This window comes from Phoxinus phoxinus (assembly GCF_949152265.1).
Source record: "Phoxinus phoxinus genome assembly, chromosome: 12".
In the NCBI taxonomy this organism is placed as follows: Eukaryota; Metazoa; Chordata; class Actinopteri; order Cypriniformes; family Leuciscidae; genus Phoxinus; species Phoxinus phoxinus.
Window position 1 is genome coordinate 2,519,826 of NC_136887.1, and position 27,913 is coordinate 2,547,738.

The 27,913-nt window shown below is 42.5% G+C and overlaps 2 protein-coding genes across 2 annotated transcripts in view; one reads left to right on the forward strand and one right to left on the reverse strand.

Annotated features, from left to right (window-relative positions):
* The window catches only part of pcdh12 (protocadherin 12), an 18,022-nt gene extending 11,088 nt beyond the window's left edge, over positions 1–6,934 (forward strand). Inside the window, exon 4 of the mRNA XM_079631616.1 lies at positions 2,892–6,934. Within this exon, the coding sequence (XP_079487742.1) occupies positions 2,892–3,247 (356 nt within the window). The 3' untranslated portion in view covers positions 3,248–6,934. The remainder of the gene's footprint in view (positions 1–2,891) is intronic.
* Positions 6,935–8,569: 1,635 nt separating this feature from the next.
* Positions 8,570–27,694, reverse strand: prpf19 (pre-mRNA processing factor 19). The gene is made up of 16 exons (XM_079631617.1): positions 27,098–27,694; positions 26,299–26,448; positions 25,432–25,508; positions 17,775–17,916; positions 17,624–17,697; positions 16,579–16,644; positions 16,451–16,492; positions 16,289–16,363; positions 14,966–15,041; positions 14,387–14,496; positions 13,726–13,881; positions 12,307–12,376; positions 11,348–11,521; positions 10,244–10,326; positions 10,038–10,143; positions 8,570–8,937 (listed from the first exon to the last, which is right to left on the reverse strand). Exons 1-16 carry the CDS (start codon positions 27,114–27,116, stop codon positions 8,840–8,842), a joined length of 1,518 nt encoding a protein of 505 aa, XP_079487743.1. The 5' UTR covers positions 27,117–27,694; the 3' UTR covers positions 8,570–8,839.
* Between the last annotated feature and the right edge of the window lie 219 nt (positions 27,695–27,913).

Sequence of the window (27,913 nt, forward strand, 5' to 3'; positions counted from 1 at the left end):
GTAGAGAGGAACGGACTATTTTCTTTAGCGGATGCCATATAAATAGTTTTTAAATCAATAAATTCCTTTTTAAATCAATATTATGTGTAAAATTATTGATTTATTTGGTAGGTAGCCATGTAATAAACGGGATAATGTACAGCGAGGCGGTTGTTATAGCGAATACACTTCGCGTCGGGCTCATAATCAGCCTGTCGGGAGTTTTATTCGCTATAACAACCGCCTCGCTGTACATTATCCCTTACAGATTAATCCGTCTTTTGGCAAATGATGTGTGTGTTCGACTGAACTTTTACAACAATTGTTTAGAACACGTGAAACTGCGCGGCGTTATCACAACAATGAATACAGTAACATCTATGATAACCAATTAAGTATTAAACCTTACTTTACTTGAGGTTAATTGTGGTTAATTGTTATTATGTCATTAAACGCAACATTTATAAAAATAGAACTTTACCTCATCCATGAACATGATTTTTCGATTCCCGTCTGACTTACATCCACGGTGGAGTTAAAAACGACAGTTCCCATGATTCCACGCTCCTTCACATCGTCATCAAGCTGCGCCGCCGCTGGTGTTGTTTGGAATGTAGCGCCTCTAGCGGCAGAAAATCTCGCATATTGTACCTTTAACAGTTCTTAAAGAACCATTTTTTAGTGTGAAGAACATTTTAATAATTTGAAGAACCATTTTCCCACTATAAAGACTGTTTTGTGCAATGGAAAGGATTCACGGTTCTTTGTGTTAAATATAGATGCCGTGGTGTTTAAGAGGCTCCTTCACTCACACACAAACAGAAAACCTGTGAATGAGACTTCAGTTATAACCAGATTTCTCCTTATCCACTTAACTGAGTATTTGTGGAATGTTTCTGGCTTGACGAAGGTAATTTCCTCGTTGACTGAGGCACTGAATCCCTGTAAAGCTGTGGCTAAGAGAGTGAGTTCCAGACGCGCGGTGTTGTCGATACGCATGTGTGTGTTACAGTAAAGCCCAGCAGTGCTGATGATGAAGACGAGGAAACGCCTGTTTACTGTACTCAAGATAAATGCTCACCTCGGCCTGGGATTTCCTGCCATCCTGTTTTTCTTCTACACAAACTCAAACCAGTAAACAAGCGAAGATTCAGCCGGTTTAGGCAGCCTTCAGAAATGTTTTCTTTTGTCAAATGTTTTTGTCAATATGTCTATTTGAAAACTGTGCAATTATTTTTCAGTCATGGAAAAAATTGGCTATTTTGTCCAGTCTTTTCCATTCAAAAAGTATGTCTAAGAAAAAAATAAAATCCCTACCATGGAAGTTAGTGGGGTTCATCAACTGTTTGATTGCAAACAATCTTCAACATATATTATTTTGTGTATCAGAAGAAAGAAAGTTTTTGAACAAATTCAGTGACATAAGCTTCATTTTTGGGTGAACTATCCCTTTAAACCAAACATACATTATCATTAGAAAACAACTAAAATAACCTGTTAAACATGAAAATATTGAATGCATTTCTCCATATATAGCACCTTTCTGGCATTTGGGTTCTTCAAAACTGTGTGAAGAACCCTGTAGTTTGTTTTATATAGAACTTTATTTCTAAGAGTATAAAACGGTTAGTTCCAGTCCTTGATTCTGATTGGTCAATAGCTGTTTTATTCACGGTGAAACACGGCTATGACCGCTTCACCCAACGGTTCTATGTATCACTACACAACACCCCTAGCAACCACTCTTAGCAACGTAAACACATGTTCTCATTGATATTGTTCATTTAATTATTGTGAGAAATCGAGTAAGCGAGTGTAACTTACCTGCATTTACAGTAGATGTAGCATTTTCCTTCAGGTCAGTCCTATATTCATAATCATAAATCTGTTTGAATGTCCGCAGCGATATATTGTCCTTTTAAAGGTCCCGCAGTTGCGTCTTCCATCTCCGTGTTCACAACAAGTTGTCCTTTCAATATAAAAGTCTTCTCTACTGACTGACTCTCACTGATAAAAGCCCTTATTCGGACAGGATTACCTTAACAAGAGCCGTACCGTAGCCAACCATGCAGTGGAAAAGCGCCATAATTTTACCACAGGATTTAACGTTACACACCGCCGTCACCTCCCATGTATTAACTTAATTGCTTCCTGATATGTGCGCAAACACAACGGTTATTCGGTTATAACAGTTAGGTCCGGTCAACGATGTATTAATTAACTTCAGATTGGATTATAGTAATAGGCATTTACCTAACGCTAAAAGAAGTGTCGTGCCTCTAAGTGCTTTCGATCTTCTTTCTGATCTGAATGGTGTGTGGAAAACACTTGAGTTTTACCACAGATTTGTCCCAGCGTCTAAAACGCAACTGAATGAGTTTACAAGCAAAACTGCGGAAACGTAGGCAACTTTTAAACAGGAAATGACGGAATATTTACGTACATATTTACAGCGGGTCGCAAGGGATGATGTAATTTTTCCGGACCTTTTTACGGAAGGTAAAAGTCGCAGTAATCTTTACTGACATTGTCCTTAATGCTGAGATGCACATTCAGATGGTAAAAATCACAGAGAAACTCAGATAATACTTCACCCCTCTCCATGTTAAACTAATCCAGTCAAGACATTATTTTCCGCCATCTAATGCCGAAATAATGTAACTTCTGTTGTTCACGGTCAGGGACTATTTTTTCCAGCGGAAGGAATGCTTTTAGTGATTTTACTTCATGAAAGTTGCATTTTCATATTATTTTGGCTTTAATATTTGTATTGTGTGGTAACCATTGTATAAAAGCAATAAGGTATTCGAGGCTAGTACCTTTATTGCTTATGTACCATTGTAAAAGTACTAAGATCAACTATATCAGTGTGTAAAATGTCTCTGCCATATTTCTTCTCTCTGTTTGTGTAGATGATGTGTTCTCAGACATCCCCGATCCAGCATGGATGGCCCGTCTCTCTCTCCCTCTGACGGCCGACTACCATGAGAACCTGTTTGTCCCCGACGGGCCCCCGTCCCCTGATGCCCGGGGTCCCGAGGCCCGTCCCGATGACCCCAGCCCGTTCTCCACCTTCGGGAAGAGCCCGGGGAAGAGCGTGCTGGAGGGCCGAGCGCTGATGTCCGAGGTGAGCTCTCTGTTCGAGATGCTTCTGACCCAGAAGGCCGAAGCCCAGTCGTGTCCTCGGGCTGATGTGCTCTACAGGCTCTCGGCCGCGTACAGGCGCTCGCTCGGCCTAGACTCGCCACACACACACACTCCCCCATAATGCAGTGCGCCAACCCTATGCCTTAACAGCAAAAAACATTTCTGATTTCTGGTGCCATGTCATTTGGGGGATCCAGGGGGCGATTCGTCAATATTTGACCCAAAGTTGGGTTGAAACAACCCAGCATTTTTTACAGTGTACAGTTTACTGCAGAGCAAATTATTATGTCAGTGTGAAATAAACAGTTATGGACATGTAGAAATTAAAATTAAAACTCCAATCTCCCCCCGAAAATCCCCAAACATTATGAGCTATACTGGGACCAGCCACCGGGGGGCGATCGAGACTCTGGGTTTATGAGCTATACTGGGACCAGCCACCGGGGGGCGATCGAGACTCTGGGTTTATGAGCTATACTGGGACCAGCCACTGGGGGGCGATCGAGACTCTGGGTTTATGAGCTATACTGGGACCAGCCACCGGGGGGCGATCGAGACTCTGGGTTTATGAGCTATACTGGGACCAGACACCGGGGGGCAATCGAGACTCTGGGTTAATGAGCTATACTGGGACCAGCCACCGGGGGGCGATCGAGACTCTGGGTTTATGAGCTATACTGGGACCAGCCACCGGTGGGCGATCGAGACTCTGGGTTTATGAGCTATACTGGGACCAGCCACCGGGGGTCGATCGAGACTCTGGGTTTATGAGCTATACTGGGACCAGCCACCGGGGGGGCGATCGAGACACTGGGTTTATGAGCTATACTGGGACCAGCCACCGGGGGGCGATCGAGACTCTGGGTTTATGAGCTATACTGGGACCAGCCACCGGGGGGCGATCGAGACACTGGGTTTATGAGCTATACTGGGACCAGCCACCGGGGGGCGATCTAGACTCTGGGTTTATAAGCTATACTGGGACCAGCCACCGGGGGGGCGATCGAGACACTGGGTTTATGAGCTATACTGGGACCAGCCACCGGGGGGCGATCGAGACACTGGGTTTATGAGCTATACTGGGACCAGCCACCGGGGGGCGATCTAGACTCTGGGTTTATGAGCTATACTGGGACCAGCCACCGGGGGGCGATCGAGACTCTGGGTTTATGAGCTATACTGGGACCAGCCGCCGGGGGGCGATCGAGACACTGGGTTTATGAGCTATACTGGGACCAGCCACCGGGGGGCGATCGAGACACTGGGTTTATGAGCTATACTGGGACCAGCCACCGGGGGGCGATCGAGACTCTGGGTTTATGAGCTATACTGGGACCAGCCACCGGGGGGCGATCGAGACTCTGGGCTTATGAGCTATACTGGGACCAGCCACCGGGGGGCGATCGAGACTCTGGGTTTATGAGCTATACTGGGACCAGCCACCGGGGGGCGATCGAGACTCTGGGTTTATGAGCTATACTGGGACCAGCCACCGGGGGGCGATCGAGACTCTGGGCTTATGAGCTATACTGGGACCAGCCACCGGGGGGTGATCGAGACTCTGGGTTTATGAGCTATACTGGGACCAGCCACCGGGGGGCGATCGAGACTCTGGGCTTATGAGCTATACTGGGACCAGCCACCGGGGGGCGATCGAGACTCTGGGTTTATGAGCTATACTGGGACCAGCCACCGGGGGGTGATCGAGACTCTGGGTTTATGAGCTATACTGGGACCAGCCACCGGGGGGCGATCGAGACTCTGGGTTTATGAGCTATACTGGGACCAGCCACCGGGGGGCGATCGAGACTCTGGGTTTATGAGCTATACTGGGACCAGCCACCGGGGGGCGATCGAGACTCTGGGTTTATGAGCTATACTGGGACCAGCCACCGGGGGGTGATCGAGACTCTGGGTTTATGAGCTATACTGGGACCAGCCACCGGGGGGCGATCGAGACTCTGGGTTTATGAGCTATACTGGGACCAGCCACCGGGGGGCGATCGAGACTCTGGGTTTATGAGCTATACTGGGACCAGCCACCGGGGGGCGATCGAGACTCTGGGTTTATGAGCTATACTGGGACCAGCCACCAGGGGGCGATCGAGACTCTGGGTTTATGACCTATACTGGGACCAGCCACCGGGGGGCGATCGAGACTCTGGGTTTATGAGCTATACTGGGACCAGCCACCGGGGGGCGAACGAGACTCTGGGTTTATGAGCTATACTGGGACCAGCCACCGGGGGGCGATCGAGACTCTGGGTTTATGAGCTATACTGGGACCAGCCACCGGGGGGCGATCGAGACTCTGGGTTTATGAGCTATACTGGGACCAGCCACCAGGGGGCGATCGAGACTCTGGGTTTATGACCTATACTGGGACCAGCCACCGGGGGGCGATCGAGACTCTGGGTTTATGAGCTATACTGGGACCAGCCACCGGGGGGCGAACGAGACTCTGGGTTTATGAGCTATACTGGGACCAGCCACCGGGGGGTGATCGAGACTCTGGGTTTATGAGCTATACTGGGACCAGCCACCGGGGGGTGATCGAGACTCTGGGTTTATGAGCTATACTGGGACCAGCCACCGGGGGGCGATCGAGACTCTGGGTTTATGAGCTATACTGGGACCAGCCACCAGGGGGCGATCGAGACTCTGGGTTTATGAGCTATACTGGGACCAGCCACCAGGGGGCGATCGAGACTCTGGGTTTATGAGCTATACTGGGACCAGCCACCGGGGGGTGATCGAGACTCTGGGTTTATGAGCTATACTGGGACCAGCCACCAGGGGGCGATCGAGACTCTGGGTTTATGAGCTATACTGGGACCAGCCACCAGGGGGCGATCGAGACTCTGGGTTTATGAGCTATACTGGGACCAGCCACCGGGGGGCGATCGAGACTCTGGGTTTATGAGCTATACTGGGACCAGCCACCGGGGGGTGATCGAGACTCTGGGTTTATGAGCTATACTGGGACCAGCCACCGGGGGGTGATCGAGACTCTGGGTTTATGAGCTATACTGGGACCAGACACCGGGGGGTGATCGAGACTCTGGGTTTATGAGCTATACTGGGACCAGCCACCGGGGGGTGATCGAGACTCTGGGTTTATGAGCTATACTGGGACCAGCCACCGGGGGGCGATCGAGACTCTGGGTTTATGAGCTATACTGGGACCAGCCACCGGGGGGTGATCGAGACTCTGGGTTTATGAGCTATACTGGGACCAGCCACCGGGGGGTGATATGCCGAACACGCACCAGATCTGGGCCGGCACGATGTTGCTGTCTGGGAAGCCTCAAGAACACTAGCCTGACCTCTAAAAATCCCTAATAATGTCTTCCTTTTCAACCAGGTCTGTCTGGAACAGGCATTTTTATAAGAATAAGAAAAATAAGAAAAACCCTTGTTTGCATGATATAAAATAATCTAGTTCTTTCATATGTCCTTGAGCAGTGGAAGTGCATATGAGGACAAACTAAACTCACACTTGTTCTGCTTTTGTAAGTCGCTTCTCTAATGTGAATATATATACCCTGCAATATTTTCTTTGACGACTATAATAGTCATAAATGTAGAAATAAGCCGAACACTGTAAATACTGCGAAGCACTGGTGACTGAATGTTTCTGCTTTTTCTTTGAATGCCATAAGTTATTGATATCAAAACTAAGATGTATAATTTTTTTTGCAATATCCTTTTGTATAGGCCGATCATGTGTAGTGCTTTTGTATTCATAATTGTCAGCATTTTTTCTGCTTGTAAACCATGTAAGCGAAATAAACAATTTTATAAACGCGTGCGGTTTTTATTTTTTCAACATTTGAGTCCCCACAAATTCAAAATGAAAACAAATAGTAATAGAAATATCAATTTGAACTTGTTTATTTAACTGTTGTATAAAAGCAGATGCTGGTATTTAAATGAACAAAACAATCATGCTAGTAATGTCTTTATTTGCTATACTTTAGCAGATACTTATGTAAAATGCATATAATTATCAATATCTGCCAATAAGAGTCTTAGTAAGATGATATTTAAATGCTTAGTTTTATGATCTAGTTTTGAAACAATGCAATACGATGATTGAGAGATGAACAAATAATTGTTTTCCTTTCTAATCAAACCTCAAACACCAGATTAAAGATGATGGGCTCCCCCTGCTGGATCTCAGGACACATGAAAAATGTGTTTTATTATCCATATAAACATTACAATATATTGCTCCTTTAATGCTGATCTCAGCACAGAAGACGCTCGCCGGGGCATGTTGTCACACTGTTACGTTTATGAATTATATTGGAAAACCAGAAGAAAAGGAGAATAAAGACAAAGTTCAGAAATTATGATGTTTTGAACTATGCTATAGCTGTGTTTTGCTGCACGTTTCTCGTCAAACACAAAAGTTTATTAATTTTTTAAATTTATGAAAAAGTTAATTGTATTTTGACAAAATATGTTAGTTTGATATATATATATATATATATATATATTTTAATTAGATCAGACAACATTTTTAACTGTCATTTGGTCATGTTATACCTCACCTATGGGGCATGTTGTCACATTCACTTCCATTCTTTCTGGGTATATCAAGAGAAAAGTATACACGGTATTAACCCCCTTTTTTTAATAGACATGAAAATGCACATTACGAACTTAAATGGTTGTAATTCAAGAATGCTTTGGAATATATGTAAGATTGGTCTTGTTTTAAAGCAGACATTTGCCAGATTGTTGTAGAAGTGAAATAAATTAAGAAAGTTAAACAGAAAATGTGCAATGTTAAAAATTTAATTATTCATATTTTCTATCAAATATATATTTTAAACACCTGGTCGACTCTAAAAATGCAAAAAAAAAAAAAAAAAAAAAAAGGGCCAAAAATCTGAACAAGTTGTGTTTCAAATGTTAGGTTGATATCTCTTGAAATGAGCGTTCAGTGAGATTTAGTTTGGGCGCAGTACCACACTTCTCCACTAGTGGACATTACGGCCCATATAAGGGTGCCTTATATGATCTTTCATGATTTTTCATGTTCATCACTATTTCAAAATAAAGGTCTGAACACGCTTTAGGAGTATGAACATATTCTTGCTGCAAATTGATAAACTACGGCTCCTCTGTAATTCATTTGGAAAATCAGTCACCAAATATGTAAACTAGAGATTGTAAGCTTTCAAATGATATATAGTTTGTCAAGATTAGTTCAGGTTTAGTATAGGATATTACTGTTGTAAATATGTAACGGCTGTGGTGCCAATATAAGGGGATAATGAAACATAACCACATAATTGTCCTATACTCGCCTCCTCTACAAACACATCTATTATCATGAATAAAACACTGCTAATCATGAAGATCTTCATCTCTAACTCTCCATTAGATGCAGTTCTCGACACGGACATGAAATCACACTAGAACAATACATAAAAACCATTTAAACTTTATTGGAATCTATGTCACAGTTGTTGTTATTGTCCACAAAAGGATAAAAAAAGAAAAGAAAAGTCATGGGACACGAACAGAGTTGACCAGCCTACAGCCGAAGCTTACCCGACAGACATGAGACAGAGCGGAGACTGAGAGCAGAGCGGCTGAAGCCGGTAGATCTGGAGCGGTCGCACGATGATGACGGTAGATCTACACATGCACACGTGATCACGCACACGAGCACTCGCTGCGGGGACGGTCCTCATCTTCATCACAGGCTGTAGAACTTCAGGCTTCTGTCCATGCCGGTGGAGGCCAGGAACTGAGCGTGCTCTCCGAACGCCACGCCGGTCACCAGGCCAGAGTGATCTACACACACACACACACACATCAGCTCAGCGCACAACATTCCTGATAAACACAACCCTCTGCTCGCGTGTCCGTCAAAAATGACCAAGGTTTATTATATGTGAACCACAGACCCAGTCTGGAGCCGCACGGGTATATCTGTGGCAATAGCAACTATACATTGTAACCACGGATATTACAATGCTGTCAATCAAACAAAAATAACCATTAATCACACATTTTTCTGTGATTAATCGCAATTAAAAACTATAGGTTTATATTAATTCCACAGTTAATCTACAAATGAATGTAGAGACAACATAAAGACAGTATATTTTAACACTTGTTTAATGGCATGTTGGTATGAATGAAGGCCAGTATCACTGATGTCTGGATCAAAATAAATAAATACAATTCTTCAAAACTACAAATTTTTAATGCCTGTAGGATTCAGATATAATCACTTTTTTATATTAAACCGTGGTAAATCTTGAATGGTTTAGAGCACAGACTTCAGTTGATCTCTTTTCAGAGACGACACTCGGCAGATTATTGCTTAAGTGAAAAAAGTTTTAAAAAGTGAACTTAAAACTTACAGAATTTCACTTTTATTGTTATTAAAAATGCACAAAAATACTATTTTACATTTTTATATGAAATTATATATTTTCAAAAACATATTTACTCTAAAACTGTGAGGAAATGAAAGCCATAAATGTAATCGAGTCGTGTTGCAGAAGTGCGGCTGATATGCGAGTAGATGATCTTTCAGTGAGAGTGTGTTCGGCTGCAGTACCAAACGCTTCCACTAGAGGAACTTCCTCTCGTTCATTTACAATGCGCTCGTTTCTGACCGCGAGCAGCACAAGTGTGTGTGTGTGTGTGTTACTGTCAGGACCAGTTCACCTCCTCCAGTCACGGCCATCATTTATTCCTGTGTTCACACGGCAAGTGCCAAAACCTCTACCAAGATCCGTACCATTCCCATGAAGAAATTTAAAATAAAATAAAAACGAATGAACAATGTTTCAGTGTAAAATGCCCGAAGAGCACCAGAGGAAGGTGTTGGTGAGTGAATCTCACACACACACACACACACACAGTAGTTCAGCAGGACCTACCAGAGAAGTTGAGCACCTCAGACCACTGCTTGCAGATGTAAACTCTGATGTCTGATCCTCCGACGGCCAGATATGTGCCGCTCTGGTCGAACACCAGAGACTTCACCTGCAGGACACACACACACACACACACACACACACACACGGGAACATCAGACGGGCACCAGCGTTCAGAACGCGTGCAGAACACAGGGCTTATACAGCACCTCATAATTGTTGTCCAGAGTGATTGTCTTGAAGTTCTTGAGTTTCCTCAGATCCCACAGCTTCAGTGAACTGTCCTGGGCCCCTGTGGCACACAACACGCAGGACGATCACACACTTACCCAGAGGTCTCAGTAAAAGCAGCAGATCTTCCCACAAGAGCACGCTGGATTCCCTTAGAACAACGGCTTAGGCTAGTCTTAACAGTTACGCATCTTATTCTCTTTTAGACTGGTCCTAACTTTTAGGTTTTGTAAGCTCTCCATAAATTAGTGGATCGTGACCAAGTGTGTGTAGTGTGTAGAAAAAAAGTTTTCGTGTCAGTAGTTCATTAAACTACTATATATAATGTTGCTTATATCCATTTGATCAGATGAGAACAACACTTGAGCTGAGCTGGATGATGATGACACCAACTTTAAAACATCGACACCGAACTTGAGAGTGTGTGTGAGAGAGAGAGAAAGTGAGTGTGGAACTGATTCAACATGAACTTGAGCTGAAGAATGACACTGGTCAGCTGATTTGAGCTCATTTCATAAAGGATAAACTTTGGATTAGTGAATAAAGCAGCGTTTCCATCACGTGATCAAGAGAACCAATCATCACTTCCTGGGAAACTGGCGCAAAATATCAGTAATAAAACTAAGTTCTTAAGACTATGACCAACATTTGAGATGCTGCGATGCCATTGGCCCACTCCAGTTATCCAATCACAGCCTCCGCTGCGCCAAAGAGGATTGCTCTGTGCACAGAGGGACTTATCTGGTAAATATGTTTCTAAAATATGCGTCTTATCGGATTTAAAAAAACATTTTTTTTAAGGTGGTTTAGAATTTATGAACGTTGTCATCCTGCACTTTTTTAATGACATAAAATGCACATAAAAATAAGCTGATGGAAACATAACTATTGTCAGTTTTTAAACTGAACAGAAACATTGTTTTAAATTGAGCTGAATAATGACTAAGTTGAAATTAGTTTGATAAGAGATATTACAACATTAAACTGTTCCTAAGCAGCGTGACCGTAATAAACACTCAGTATTGTATGAAGCGCTGCAGAAACACATGTGAGCTGACATCAGTGCGGGTCATGTGACCTACCGGTGGCCAGATAGTAGCCGTTCTCAGAGAAGGCGATGGCCGTCACGGGACCCGAGTGTCCGGGGAAGTTGGCCACGTTGGTCCGTTCCTTCAGATCCCAGATCTTGATCTGAGAGTCGGCCGTGCCGGTGCCGAAGATCAGGCCGTCGGGATGAAACTGAGCACAGGTCAGAGCTGAGGGAGCGGGAAACACGAGTTTATCACACGCACGCATTCACAACCACACTTGAGGACTGTGGAAACAGTTTTTGTCAGCCTTTTGAAGATCCTCAATGTTTTATATGCATGTTATACATATACATTCACTTCAACCAGAAGCCATTGTTAACAAGAAGATTCAAAATATCTAAAGCAAGACATGTAAACCGTCAAAATCTAGTTCAAGACTGAGATTGGAGGTATAGCCTAAGTAAATATTCCCACAATTCAGTCCTGCCGTCAATGAAACCATGTTAAATCATTTCATTTAAATTAGACTACTTCTGAATAAGAGTTTTTAGTTCCAAAGCTTATAAATAATGTGGTTAATATTAGAGATGCATGATATATCAGCAGATATATGATAATTTTTTTATTTTATCTGAAAATTTGGCTGATATATTAAAGCTGATAAATAATGTATTGTTTCCTCCAGCTGAGACTCTTCAACATGATTCTGAATTGCTTGAAATATGATTGGAATCACTTCAAAAAAGGAAAATACGGTTCAGAGCAACATGAGGAGCGCGAGTCTGTCATATAAGCGACATAACATTATAATGAGAACATTATATATAATGTGTGTTTGGGACATGGCTTTTGGCATTAGGTTTATCGGCCGATATATCGGTTATCGGCTTTCAAATATAAAGAATTATCAGACAAAATTTCCATATCGGTGCATCCCTAATATTTATATTATCAAACGGACACAGAATATATAGTTAATATCTGACACACTGCCAGAGAGGAACACATACCACATCCAGCGGTCTCATCAGTGACTTTAGTCAGCACACGTCCAGTCTGCACATCAGAGAAGGCCCAATACTACAACACACACACACACACACGAGATGCTTTACACTCGGACACACACAGAAAACGAATACAAACATTTTGTTCTTTTCACAAGAGAAGTGAAACTGAACCAGCAAACAAGTTAAAGGGGCTCTCAATTCATAGAGATCATACTGAGATATGTAACAATGTGTGTGTGTGTGTGGGCTGTCACTTTTTATTCGATATTCGAATATGCATTCGAACATGACGTGAAATATCCGTAATCGAACTGCAAATAAACTATCCGGTTTTTAAAGTGCCATGTGTAGCGCATTTTCTACAGTCTATGATTAGACCATTTGTTTTTTATTTTAAAAAAGCGTGTTATTTTGAAAGCGTGTTACAGGCTGTGTGTTATAGTCAGATATAACGGCGCACTGCAACACCGCAGATGATCTATCAATCAAGCGTCAAGCCAACGTGCAAACTATCGCAAATCAAAGTGAAAGTAAGAGTCGCAGACGCTTAACACTCAATAATAATAATCTTCATTTAAAGTAAAGGAACTAAATGATCTTACCAGGGCTGCCGCTCTCTCTTATTGCAGTCTTTGATTTTGAAATGTTAGCTGATGATCAATAAAATGCAGCTCATATCCGTTGCTTTCGGGGACATTAAATCCATTAAATCTGCATAGCGCGGGAACTGAAGATCGGATATATATCCGTTTTGCAAAAACACATTTGTGACCAGGTTTACATGGAATCGGTTTGATAAATCAGAGAGCTATCCGATCAGAAAACGCATGAAGTGGCAGGTGTAAACCGCCCCAGAACGGCAGCAGGCGTCCAGCATCGTATGACTGCACACTGTCCTGCACAACGGTCGGCACCTTGCAGATGCACGTGTAAAGGCAAGGTTTATTTGCAGATATGAGTCCTATAAGTGTCATTTTGGGAGTCCTGTTTATGACTGTCTGTAAAGTTTTGATTGAATCTCCGTTACGTTTTTTTTTTTTTTTTTGGGGGGGGGGGGGGATATTTGAATATATTCTAATACATAGCTTGGTATTTGATACCCGTTCGAATTAGATTTTTCTCAAAAGTGACAGCCCTAGTGTGTGAGTGAGTGAGTGTGTGTGTGTGTGTGAGTGAGTGAGTGTGTGTGTGTGAGTGAGTGAGTGTGTGTGTGTGAGTGTGTGAGTGTGAGTGAGTGAGTGAGTGAGTGAGTGAGTGAGTGAGTGAGTGTGTGTGTGTGAGTGAGTGTGTGTGTGAGTGTGTGAGTGTGTGTGTGTGAGTGTGTGAGTGAGTGAGTGAGTGAGTGAGTGAGTGAGTGAGTGAGTGAGTGAGTGTGTGAGTGAGTGAGTGAGTGAGTGAGTGAGTGTGTGTGTGTGTTACCTGGTCCTCAGAGCAGCTCAGCAGATAGTCTCCAGTGGCGTGCAGAGAGAGGCCGGTGACGCCCGCCTCGTGGGCCCTGATGACCTGCACACAGTTTCCCCCAGTGACCGACCACACGCGGATCGTGCTGTCCGGAGACGCCGAGAACACCACCGACTGCGGAGAGCAGGGGAAGAGCGGTGAGACATGTGGAGATAACCCTCCTGAGGGACAAGTGTGCGTGTGTGTGTGTGAGAGAGAGAGAGAGAGAGAGAGATCTGGAGATAACCCTCCTGATGGATGAGTGTGAGTGTGTGTGTGAGATCTGGAGATAACCCGCCTGAGGGATAAGTGTGTGTGTGTGAGAGATCTGGAGATAACCCTCCTGATGGACAGGTGTGTGTGTGTTTCTGTGTGAGGTGATAGATCTGACACAGCTCATGAGGGACGAGTGTGAGATCTGGAGATAACCCTCCTGATGGACAGGTGTAGGTGTGTGTGTGGTGAGAGATCTGACACACCTCCTGATGGACGAGTGTGTGTGTGAGAGATGTGACACAGCTCCTGAAGGACGAGTGCTCGTGTGTGTGTGTGTGTGTGTGTGTGTGAGGTGAGAGATAGCTCCTGATGGATGAGTGTGTGTGTGTGTATGTGTGTGTGTGTGTGTGGAGCGAGGGCCTACCTGAGCAGGGTGGTAGATGACGGACGAGACCTTTTTAGTGTGTCCTTTGAGGGTGGCGACAATCTGCTCCTCTCGCCGGTCGAACACCACCACGTTCTTATCCGCACCACCTGAAGAGTGTGTGACAGCGGTGTGTGTGAGTAGAAGAGCAAGCACAAGTGCTCATCTGACCATGGGTGATCATGTGAAGTTACGGCTTTTTAAAGAACTGCACAAATACATTTATATCATAAATGCACATCCAAACCTTAAAATGACTGTAAAAAGCATGAACTTTAGTTCAAATACAGGCTTTTGGAAATAAAAAAGTTGATAATAAATTACTAAACGCATGTCTTTTAAGTGTTTGGGTGTTTAGAAAGCGCTTTCGTGGTTTCTGATCCTCCGGCTGAATGAAATGCAGTTTGGCACGTGAGAATATAGCGCTTACACTGAAGTTTCAATCACATTAAGCCATATCGACACTCCTGTTCTTCTGTCCACAAATCAAGGATCAAGACTCATGCCATTGAAGATATTCAAGCCTTAAATTTGACACATCTGACTTTAAGGCCTGGTGTGCATGTGCTGTAATCGTACCGGTGAGGACTTTGTTGGTGTCTGTTGGGCAGAGATCCAGAGAGAGGATTCCTGGGACACTGGCACTGTGGAGACCCTGTGAAGGCGAAAACAAAACACTTAATTTGTGATGAGCTTTTTTCCGAACACCAGTGATCAGCAATCTGAACTAACTCGACACAGAGCTTGGTGTTTGCATGTTGCTAAGCTAACACAATATTGACTGAGACTGAGGCCGTACTGGTGCCACTGGACAAGAGCTGCCATTTCTGCGGAGTATGAGAAACACACACAGCCAATGACGCTCCTCATTTGAGCCGAGCAGTGTGGGCCACTTACACACACCAGTTTACTCGTGGACTAGGGGTGTGCGGTATTGCAAAGAAAAATGATATCTCTATATTTTATGGGATTATATAGATATATAGATCATGATAATTAGAGGATATTTTGCTCAGTGTGTTTGTGGACAGAGACAGAAATCATTGTTTACAATCAGCTTACATTGACCTTTACAACGCAGGTTTAACCTAATTAAATGTATGCATCATCTTTGGTGTCAAATTTTTACATTTAATCAAATTCTATTGTAATAATAAGACACAATAGGGCTGTTACCAATTAAATGAAATCAGTATCAACATAACTCATGTGTGCACTGCATCTGAAGCTTAGATGAAGCTCACACACACTGTTAAATGCAGATCAGAGGAACATCATGCGTTTAATCTGCAGTTACACAGGCAGAAATAATGTGCCGAGGTTTTAAACTTTGAATATTGATATTTTAAATTGATTTAAAAAAAAGAAAAGATACTTTAAAAGTGAAATTAAGTCACTGTTAATGAGTTTTAACTGATTCATTCAGGAACGAAGCATTTGTCTTAATGAGCGAGTCATTGAATCATTCAAACGATTTGTTCATTCGGTAACGAAACACTACTGTGTCTGTTTGGAACAATTTTAATTGGTGAAATGGAGTAAAAACAGGCAATGTGTATAAAATGTAAGTCACTTAATATGAACTTATTTGTGTTTTACAACAGTTCAATAATCAACATCACATTTGTAATCATGCAGATATTTGGAGAATAAACCGGCACTCTTCATGTGATCTTGATTAACTTTATTAAATTATATAAATATAAAAGGTATTTTTGCCTCTGATGACACGATATTATTGTGTAGATATATATCACTACACAACACTGGGAGATCCAGCGAGGAGCATTCACCGCCCAGTTCTCCGTCATAAACCGCAGATATGAGATACACAGATGTGTTTTGGGAACACAGCTCGTATGTTTTGGAGCAGAGATGGAGTGAAGCGTCTGGGTTACTCACAGCATGGGACGCCACTTGACGATACTTGCTGAGATCTTCTGCTCTGACCAGCTCCTCCGGCACGGTCTTTCCTCTCTGGATAACACACACACACAGAGGTTAAGAACACGTATACAAGTACATAACCGGTGATGCAAAAGCACTGCGATTCAAAGCGCACACCTTCTTTCTCTCGGTGGTCAGGACCGTGGCCTTGTCTTGCAGCTGCAAAGAGAGAAGAGCAGTTTGATCACTTCTGAACATGTGATCTCACACACACAATCACACCACTGTTAGTGTTTCACACACACCTTCTGTATGATCTCCGGGGTCATTCCCACCTGCTCACTGACCTCCATGGCCTCTCCGCCGGCTCCCTGAACAGGGGACACACATTCATACAGTAAAACATTACACTAGATCGTACCATGAATGCTAGGAGTGGGATTCGAGTATTGTGGTTCACAATCGATTCTTGACTCCGAATCAATGATCAGTTCGATCTATTGTAGACTACACAGCTGACAACACGATTAACGTTCATGAACCCAGCAGCTCGCGTGTTGTAGGCGATATTGTCATCATTAGTAGCAGAATTAGTAGTAGGATTATCATCTTTTAATAATAATTACTATTATCAATCTATTTTTTAAGAAACACTGAATGACCAACAATATCTTAACCAGCACCAGTCCTAAGTTCAGTTAAAATGACAAATATGCATTTATGCATCAAGTTTTAGTTCTAATTACTGTAAAATAGAGTAAAATAGCGTATCTGTCTGGCGAGTAACCCAATGCCTAGCCAATGGTGATCCTATTGCCACGGTGTGCGTAGAGGGTTGAAAACAGAAAATTACTTTTGTAGCTTTAACAAAGATAAACTGTTTTTTAAATATATTTTATTTAAGAACAATTGTTTCAAAAGTTAATGCACTTAATAAGTCAATGTCACTTCATTTCAATAAAAGATGAAAAGCTTGATTTGGTTTATATTTGCTTATTGCGCTTGCTTGCGGACGTAGGACACAAAACAGCACTTATTTCCTCCAACATTAAGTATTGCTTTTAGAACTCAAATTTTGCTCATATTTAAGAAATTAGAATTTTGCCTTTCAGTCATTTTGACAGCCCTATTACAGACTATTGACATAAGGCGATGTGAACAGACTCTTCCTCACACAGTGGAAGTGTGTACTCCGAGTGAGCTTACTGTATAGTGAGTGACTCCCACGGCTGTGCGCTCTCTAAACGTTCTCACTCGCCTTTTTCATTCCGACATTACATTCAGCAATCGCCTCAAACGGCTAGGAGATAAAGCAGCACTGGTGTGTGTGTGTGTGTGTGCAGTACTGACCACGGCTGCCGGCTGGGAAGCAGGAGTCGCCTGAGGAGCCACCAGTCCAGCCTGAGGCTTGAGCGTGGCCAAAGCTGCAAGAAGAAGAACACGTGAGTGCCGTCACGCCCCCAGAGAGGACCTCTCTCACACACACTGTACACACACTTACCCTCTCGGGCAGCGGTGACCTCTTTGGTGAGGCGAGCGATGACCCTGCAGGCGGCGTCGTGCTGGTAGAGAGCGTGGGACAGCTCCTGTCGAGTCGTCTGAAGCTGTTGTCTCAGAGTGAAGCTGTGCAGCATCACCGCGTCCTGGAACACACACACACACACACACAGGGATGAGATTGTGAGAGTGAAAAAACAGGACATTTCTTTAAAGGTGAATATAAATCTATGGTATCTCTAGAACATGTCTGTGTAATTTCTTAGATCATTTAGTATAGCCTGTCAGATTAGGGATGTGATTGTGCAAGTGAAAGAAAAACAAGACATCTTTTAAGACCCAGCAACTCGAGAGCAACCATTGCTTCACGGTTCTGAGCGATCACACATACAGATGAGTGACATGTAGGCTACTTTAAACCCAGAGATGATACAGAACGCCGTGAGCGCTGTCAACTGTCACTCACAACTTGAAACAAAAGTAGTGCATGTAAACCTAGCCAGTGTTCAGCCGAACCTCCCGCCATGTTAGTGATTTACTGGGGTAACGTCAGCTAGATCGCTAGCTTAGCGCTCAACCCAGTCTCTAGCTGTACACGGTTAGCCCATCACTGCCATCGCAAGAGCTAAATACACTAGACACTAGGGCTGGGTATCATTTGAACTAACGATTCCGATTCTGATTCTGCGTATCGAGTCCAAGAAGGTAAAAAAACAACCTTAGATATCATTAGCTTATTTTAAGTCTTATTGCAAAACATGTAATTGTATCTGAATATCAGGAACACAACTCAACAGGCTGAAGAACACTTACACAAGCAGCGTTTAGAAGAACAACTAGACTAACTGATATAAACTTCAGGCATTATTAAAGACAAGTAACACAACTGAACATTGATTCGATTGAAATAAACAGCGTTTTAAGATTTTGAGGTTCAGAAACTGATCAAATGTAAAATAAAACTGGACTTTATAAATAAAATATACATTACAAATATAGTTACAAAAGTTATTCAGTCAAGAGCGAGTGAATTTCCTCTGTGTTTAGTTGTTTGATTAGTGTTATTATTAGGGCTGCCACTTTACGATAGAAAATCGATTGCACAATCGATCGGACCAACACAAGTTATGAAAACGGCCTTCTCTCGGAGCGCGTCCAGCTCGTCATGCGCGTCACACACACAGCAACCGCAGGCTGAGGCTCTGACACACATACTGTAACGGCCACCTAGTGTTGATAAGTGGTGTTCATGACACAGGGTTCTTGCAGGTTTCAGTAAGTCAAATTTAAGACCTTTTTAAGACATTTTAAGACCATAAAGATTTAAATTTAAGACCTACATGACGCATTAACCAGCAAATAACAAATACAATTAGCATCAATATGCACTTTTTGTTTACATAAACATTAAAATAATAACGTAAAAAATGATGGCTAGATTTTAAGAGTGTCTTGCAACATGTTATCTACTAATGTACAAGTTCAAATAACGTTTTGACAAAAAAGGTTTTATAAAAAGATAAACCTCACGTATCTCAGCCTTTAAATAATCTTTTATAGAATTAATGTCAAAAAAAGATAAATGACTGACATTTACAATGCATATTAGCTTTTCTTTTATTATTAATAGTAAGATTTGGTCCGATTTTCCCGTTGCGTCTGTCGTTGCTATGCAACCATGCACTGCCCTCTCCACAACGACAAAGAAGTTTTAGTAGCTAATGATTTCCACCGATAAACGCTTGCTGTAGCCATTATTTACGGAGAAGAGAAAAACACCTGCAGTGTTTGGGTGCACGGTGCACCCCCATCCTTCATGTTGACTGAGCTTTCAATGTTGTTACGGAAAGGGTGAAGCGGATTGGTTCGTTCTTGTCACATGACCTGCGGTGCGCTTGCAGAATTCTGAAAACTTGAGCTTTTTTTTTTTTTATCTCACTCCGCCTGGAAAAAATGGCGCATTGCTTCTAATATGAGTGCGCTTGGCACGCGCCTAAATTTGAAATAACGAACTTGAGCGCGCAAAAGACGCAATATGTGAACGGCCTCTTGGCGAGCTACCGCCAATCAGGCCACGAGCTGCTGGAGCTCGAGAGCGACGTGTCGGAGACCCCCGCTACAGCTCCGCTTTGAAGGCTACGACTCGATACTTTTTTACTACTTTGTAATAACTTTCTGTGGCCAGCATTTCAGGAAATGAACGAGGGTAAAACCTTTTTAAGACCTGACTAAATTAAATTTAAGACCTCGGCTGAAAATCTGGCCATTTTTAAGACGTTTTAAGGCCTTAAATTTAAAGTTCAGAATTTTAGACTTTTTAAGACTTTTTAAGACCCCGCGGGAACCCTGTGACATTAATGTTGATATGCCGATGACTTCTATGGCGTAGGTTATTGTATGCGTGCTGTTCTTATGTGAGTGCGCCGCACAGTGAGAGTGAGAAGAGGACCGCTCTACTGCTGACTGCTGATTTATTATAGTGTGTTTACTTACACTTTGATCTGTAGCTTGTTTGAGAGCGTTTTCTTTTCCTTGTTAACACCCTTTGACATGTGAAGAGTGCTTAACTCATTTAGGCCTAAAACGCCTGCTAAAAAAAGACCTTTTTATGCCTAAGTACTTTTCTGTAAACCCCCTCCCAAAAACTAAGGGTTTCCAGAAATATTTGTCTACTAAAATCTTAATTTCTCAGGCTCTATAGCAGATAAAAAACATGGAATAAAAAGCATTTGAGAGCTTACTTCTTTGGCTTTCAACTTGACTGACTTGCTTGGCCATAATCTTCAACTGCATTTAAAAAAAAAATCTTAATGGTGACTACGCACAGATGTGTGATTCGGTTTTAATGGGTTAACTGAGAGGAAACATCTACAAAAGACTTGTGGAACTACCAGTTCGTTTGCGCTGTCTTTCCTGTTCTTCATCTGGGCAGACGTCAACTCTCTGACAGACGTCACAATAACAGCAGATTACTCTTCTGCATAATGTGCCTCTTTTTACAACAAAAATGTGAATTCTGCCGGTATTCAGCGATGCAGATTCGGGCTACAGCCGCATACGTAGGCGAAATTTGTTTGACATTTCTACTCGTTAACCCAGCATGTTGAAGCCTGCAGTAATAATGTTTATCACTGATGTTATGGCAGTCCACTCGAGAATGTAGCACTCATGTTTGTCATTGTGTTTCCATTTTCAACGCCAAATATAGGCCAATCCACGGACAACTAACAGGCATTAGGACGAACGTAAAGAGGGCGCTTGAGACGCAAAATATTTCTGATGATTTATTGGCATGAAATTTCGTGTACAATTACAAACAAGAGTGTAACATTCTCGAAAAGCAGAGTGGACTGCCATAACATCAATGAGAAACATTACTGCAGGCTTTAGCATGGCTGTGTTCACCATTAGAAATGTCAAACAAATTTCACCTACGTAGCCTGTAGCCCGAGTCTGTACGCTATCTGTAGCCTATGCTTGAAATGTTCTAAATACTGGCGACACCGTATGCAGAAGTAGGCTATAGTTTGCTGTTATGTGTGTTTATCAGAACCTGCAGTTGCTGTGTGATGCGCGTTCGCTGCGGGCGTATCGTGACGAGCTGGACGCGCTCTGAGAGAAAGCGCCTGTCAGACAGGGCACGGCATTCGCTGCGCTATGAGACCCATTCATTTCAATGACTTGCGAGACATTCTGTTGTGTGAAAGCAGCTCTTTTGTTTTTACCTCCAAAACACACCAACAATTGGTCAGATCTATGCCATTGGACTGTGCGGTTCAATGGCTGAGCCATTCAATAGGCTACAGATAGCGCGAGATGTTTTGTTGCTGGGTCGACCAAGCGGTGCGCACGCCGCGGTCAAAGTTCAATCGCGCAAATCGCGTTGTATCTGAAGCGCAACGCCGAACCCAACGGCCAGCACCACGCATTCTGCGTCCTGAAAGCTGTTAAAATCGATTCCCTATTTTCATTTTCGCAACTTGTGTTGGTTGGTCCGATCGATTGTGCAATCGATTTTCCAACAAAAAGTGACAGCCCTATCACTGATCTGCATGATTCACAGGTCAGGATTTTAGGCTGAAATAACCAGATTAATCTGGAAGAATCCCTGGACAACCCCGCTGTGGAGAAAGACTTGTGTTGTGGGGTCATGGGGTAATCGTGTAATCGGACTGACATCTGATGCAGTGACGTAGAAATAGCGTGATGACGTGTGACACGCAGAACGAGCTGCTCCTATTGAATAAAGTGTCGTGTAAGTGAGTTTCCCGTCATCCTTTAATACTCCTCTAAAGGAAGTGTGTGTGTGTGTGTGTGTGTGTAGTGGAGCAGGACAACGGCCCACCAGTGCTGGCTTCAGACTCATCCACAGAATTCAGAAACAAAAGTAGTGCGTGTAAACCTAGCCAGTGTTCAGCCGAACCTCCCGCCATGTTAGTGATTTACTGGGGTAACGTCAGCTAGATCGCTAGCTTAGCGCTCAACCCAGTCTCTAGCTGTACACGGTTAGCCCATCACTGCCATCGCAAGAGCTAAATACACTAGACACTAGGGCTGGGTATCATTTGAACTAACGATTCCGATTCTGATTCTGCGTATCGAGTCCAAGAAGGTAAAAAAACAACCTTAGATATCATTAGCTTATTTTAAGTCTTATTGCAAAACATGTAATTGTATCTGAATATCAGGAACACAACTCAACAGGCTGAAGAACACTTACACAAGCAGCGTTTAGAAGAACAACTAGACTAACTGATATAAACTTCAGGCATTATTAAAGACAAGTAACACAACTGAACATTGATTCGATTGAAATAAACAGCGTTTTAAGATTTTGAGGTTCAGAAACTGATCAAATGTAAAATAAAACTGGACTTTATAAATAAAATATACATTACAAATATAGTTACAAAAGTTATTCAGTCAAGAGCGAGTGAATTTCCTCTGTGTTTAGTTGTTTGATTAGTGTTATTATTAGGGCTGCCACTTTACGATAGAAAATCGATTGCACAATCGATCGGACCAACACAAGTTATGAAAACGGCCTTCTCTCGGAGCGCGTCCAGCTCGTCATGCGCGTCACACACACAGCAACCGCAGGCTGAGGCTCTGACACACATACTGTAACGGCCACCTAGTGTTGATAAGTAGTGTTCATGACATTAATGTTGATATGCCGATGACTTCTATGGCGTAGGTTATTGTATGCGTGCTGTTCTTATAGGGCTGGGCGATAAATCGATTTTATCGATTAACTCGAGTGTGTAGTGTACATCGATGTGTTTGAATGAAAATCGGTTTTCTCTATAATATCTGCCGACGCTCCCCTCTGGGCTCCCGTAGTTCCGGACGCGCTCAGCGCGTTTCCCAGAGAGCTACACAAACAACATGGCAAATGAACAAGACCGCGGCTGCACAAGCACACCCGCCAAAAACATTTACAAACTGAATCTGCAGAGCTGCCAACTCTCACGCATTCACCGTGAGACTCCGTTGTAGTTCAGACTCTGCTCAGCCGCAGTCGTCACTTTCCACTCGCTCTCACGTCACACACCCATTTCTCACGCAGAGAAAGTCACGAATCAAAGAGGACACTGACACCGACAGAGAAACTTACGGTACTATTGATATAAAACAAATTCTCAGCTCTAAGATTCTGTCAATTTAATTACAAAATTCAAACAATAAACACCGTTTTGGCGCTTGTAAATGTGACGTGACAGATCGCAGAGAGATCTCAGTTCAAGCGGCACGTGAACCGGTCATCTGTAACTACTAACATAGTAATATAAATAAACACGAATGATCAATAGGTAATTTGAAAGATACAGTTCAACTTACCGAAATGTAATAAAATCGATCGATCAAGTGTTTTTCAACCGCGGACAGAGGCCCATAAACAGCTGGAGAACAGTCACGTTACAGTCACCTCAGGAAAGCCCTTTAATGACCATAGCACGTTAGTTGGACTTAAACAATTGTCTGTAGAGAGGGGTATTTTGCTAAATATGATAACTATATTACATTTTTATTATATTTTTACCTATATCATTAAAATATTATAACGTTGTCATTATAAAAAATGCATTAAAATCAAATTGAGATGTTATTTTTACCCTTTAATAATAATACCAGCTGACAGGGCTCTGTATGTTTACAGTAGGTGCTTTTTTTTTGGGAGAGAAAAACTAACAACACAATAACGCATCTACTGTACCTAATATTTATTCAAAGGAATCGATATTGAATCAAGATCAGAATCAAATCACAAGAATTGAAATTGTGAAATTTGTGTCAAGCAATAGCCTAATAAAAACAGTAGCATACAGTCAGTGTACCATGTAAACATTGTGTTGTCACTAAACTTAATAAAATTCTGTTTAGTCACCAACTGATGCAAGTTTTTTAATTTTTTAAACCCATTTTATGTTATGTTACATTTTCACTGTTTACAAAGGCAGGGCCTGCCATCTTGGCTTGTTCTTTATATAATTAAATAAAGCTAAAACTTGTTTTGAACAATTTATTTGTCATCTGCAGATTGATTTTAAATAGGGGTGGTGGGGGAGATCGATTTAAATTGTAAATTGGATTTTTTATGAAAAAATCGGGGATTTTTTTTTTAGGCCATATCGCCCAGCCCTATGTTCTTATGTGAGCGCGCACGCACAGAGAGTGAGAAGAGGAAGATGACCGCTCTACTGCTGATTTATTATAATGTGTTTACTTACACTTTGATTTGTAGCTTGTTTGAGAGTGTTTTCTTTTCCCTGTTAACATTCGCCATTTGACATGTATGTGAAGAGAGTTTAACAGAGGAAACATCTATACAAGACACGTGGAACTACCAGTTCGTTTGCGCTGTCTTTCCTATTCTTCATCTGGGCAGACTTCAAACTCTCTGACAGACGATACAATAACAGCAGATTATTAAAATGTGAATTCTGCCGGTAATCAGACAGTCTCATGCACACAGATACAGATTCGGGCTACAGCCGCCTACGTAAGAGAAATTTGTTTGACAAAGCATGCTGAAGCCTGCAGTAATAATGTTTCTCACTGATGTTATGGCAGTCCACTCGAGAATGTTGCACTCATGTTTGTCATTGTGCACGAAACTTCACGCCAATAAATCATCAGAAATAATGCTGAAGCGCGCGTCTCAAGCGCCCTCGTTACACTCGTCCTGACGCCTGTTAGCTGTCCGCGGATCTGTCTATATTTGGCGTTGAAAATGGAAACGTCCTTAGACATGGACAATCTATTTTACAATCGATTCAATGAACACCTAGGTCTCAAATCGAACAGGATTTTTTCACAAAAGCGACAGCCCTAGTTATTATAGAGACGCAGGAATATCAGTGCTGTCAGAAGTCGCCTCGAGCCGTCTTAAATGGTTTAAAATCACTGAGTGCGCTCTGGATGTGCTCAGCACAGCAAACACGAGTGTTTAACGCCAGATTAAAATACACACAAAGGAATCAAAATAATTTAATAATAAGCATCCAATTCCTGACCTCTTTTTTTTGTTATGATCACTGATCTGCATGATTCACAGGTCAGCACTTTAGGCTGAAATAACCGGATTAATCTGGAAGAATCCCTGGACAACCCCGCTGTGGAGAAAGACGTGTGTTGTGGGGTCATGGGGTCGGACTCACCCACTCGTCCTGCAGGGATTTGAGGATGGCAGGGATGCTGGTGGCAGAGGGAGCCTTCGGGCGGATGGGGTGAGACACTGCGGGTCAAGAACACAGGCGTGTGGATCATTAGATTGGACCTTAAATCCAAGAATTGCACACACAAAATGCCTCACATCTCTTGCTAAATGAAGCACTGCATTCAAAATATATCACAAACACAATGGCAAACATTAGTCTTACGTTGCAAACCGCTTTGCCATATTATATTTTTGGATGTATCATATACACAGTTATTCAAAATCTAAAGCTCTTCTGTCATGAGCTAATGTGTACATTTCTGCACAAGATTGATAAGTAATTGGCAGAGAAATAAACGGTAAACACGAAAGCAAGATTGAGACCAAACTACAGTAGTCAACATTTGAGGAGGATAAACACAAAAGTTCATCAAAGTCATCCTAAGACAAGATCGGGTATTGTTCAAAATTCATGTATAACTTTGATGAAAGGTTTTGATCCACTTCAAATGTTGACTACTGTATTTATTTATTTACTGTACACGTTTGTGGTTGTGAATACAGTATTGCACAGTCCGAAAAACATAACTCGACCTTTGGCCTGTTCATTCTAAAGCACTGATTGGCTGGTGTTCAGTGACACGTGAGGAGCATGTGTGTGTGTGAGAGGCTCTGATGAATTACTTTGATATTTGTGTTTGCAAAAATAAATATTTGTGTGTGTTACATAGAGAATTGTGTGTTGTGGTTTGCAAAAAGTGTTTTATGACAGTGGAAGGCTGAGATTTAGTGTGTGGTTCTGGCGTTTGCGTGTCAGGTTTCAGCGCTGGTGTGTACGCCGTTGATAAACTCGTCCGAGCGCCTGTACCCTTGATGTCGATGAGCTGCTCCTCGGACAGCGGCTGTCCGTTGATGGGGTCGGCTCCATTCTCAGCGATGTACTTCTCGATCAGACGCCTCTCGAACACCTGATTGGACACGGGAGAGACACAGGGGTGCTCCGGAACCTCGTTGGAGACTGCAAGCAGAACAACATTCATGTTTATAATCACGATACACCATTTAGCAGTGTCCTTGTTAGGTGATGATGCTAGTACTCACTGTGGCAGTGATAACAACAATACATTGTGCATCATTATATGGAACTAACCTCTATTTCTGAAGTACATGATAATTAATATTAGTCAGCACTTGCATTTATAATGACTAAATGAATCAAAAACACCTTCAAATAAAGTCAGAGTAACGTTTGGATCAATGTTTCATTCAAAGAAACAAACAAACATGATGTTTCCTTCATCTGCAGTACAAAACACCTAATTTTCCCTCCACCACTAATAATCAAATAAATATCATACGTTATTATTTAATGTTTAACATCAACAATTAGGTTAGACTTCACAAATCTTGACGTTTATGTTTAATTTCCCTTTTTAATCGGTGTTTTGCTTTCCGAAACAAAAGTTAGCTCAGGCTTCAGACACACCAGCAGAACTTCCAGCGTCATGATTCACATATATTCGCTTCTAGTCTGATGAAACACAGCAAAGCAGCGGAAGAAAGCGTCGTTATGAAAGCGTAGTGCCTCAAACACTAAGTTTCTGCTAATATGTGCACAATAGCTAACACTGCTAATCACTCATGCTAACAGAAACTAAGTCACTTACTCGCACAAACCAAAGACATCTCGCTCGAACAGACGCGATTCCGCTTTTCAAATAAAGCTGGAGTTATATCAATTCATCCACCGGTTTAAAATCCACACAGAAATAATGAGTTTTATCTCAATCAAGGCGCTGCATGCCCTGAGTCAGAACGGTCAGAACACGTTGAGATGCCGTGCCGCTCAAACACCGGTGCATGACGGGATACTGGAGAGCGGAAGTTGAAACCGAGGGGCTTCCGCCCTTCCTCAGCCAAATCATTTGAGCGCAAAAGTATAATCTTTTAAATATATTAATCTGTACGATTGGTAATGGGTGTGGAAATAGAAAGTCTTCTCGATAATCACAAACGACTTGATTGGCTTGTGTTGACAAAGCGCTGAGAAATGTCACTGGCACCACGTGACGCCGTCTATTCTATTGTACAACTTTCTACGTTTCTAATCTGGAGCATGAACTCACTTACAAGTATAAAGCTGTACCTTTATTTTTAAAGGCCTGTGTTTCAATAGATTTGGAGTAAATATAGTTGTCACCCTGTGCTATCCACCTATGTGAGTGAACCGAACTGAACTATCCGAGTGATTCAGACCGAATTGCGATTCGCGAACCGATTCAGATTCATTCATGAACGAGTTCGGTATTTCTGTATTCTAATTAGAATCACGTAAGTATTTATGTCGGTTATTCTGTATTTTCTTATATCATTTAGGTTTTTACAGTATCATAAAAGCTATGTAGGGTAGAGTGGGGGGAAATGTGACATTACACTGTGAAACAAAACATAAATGTGACAATTGCCATCCCAGTTTTGAGAGA

Bases quoted from the DNA above. Each gene is read 5' to 3' on its own strand.
- prpf19 (XM_079631617.1), bottom strand. The intron at 16,493-16,578 runs GTGTGTGTGAAA...CTCTCTTTGCAG, and splicing joins CCCCGGAGATCATACAGAAG to CTGCAAGACAAGGCCACGGT. The intron at 8,938-10,037 runs GTAGGTCCTGCT...GTGTGTGTGTAG, and splicing joins TGAGGTGCTCAACTTCTCTG to ATCACTCTGGCCTGGTGACC.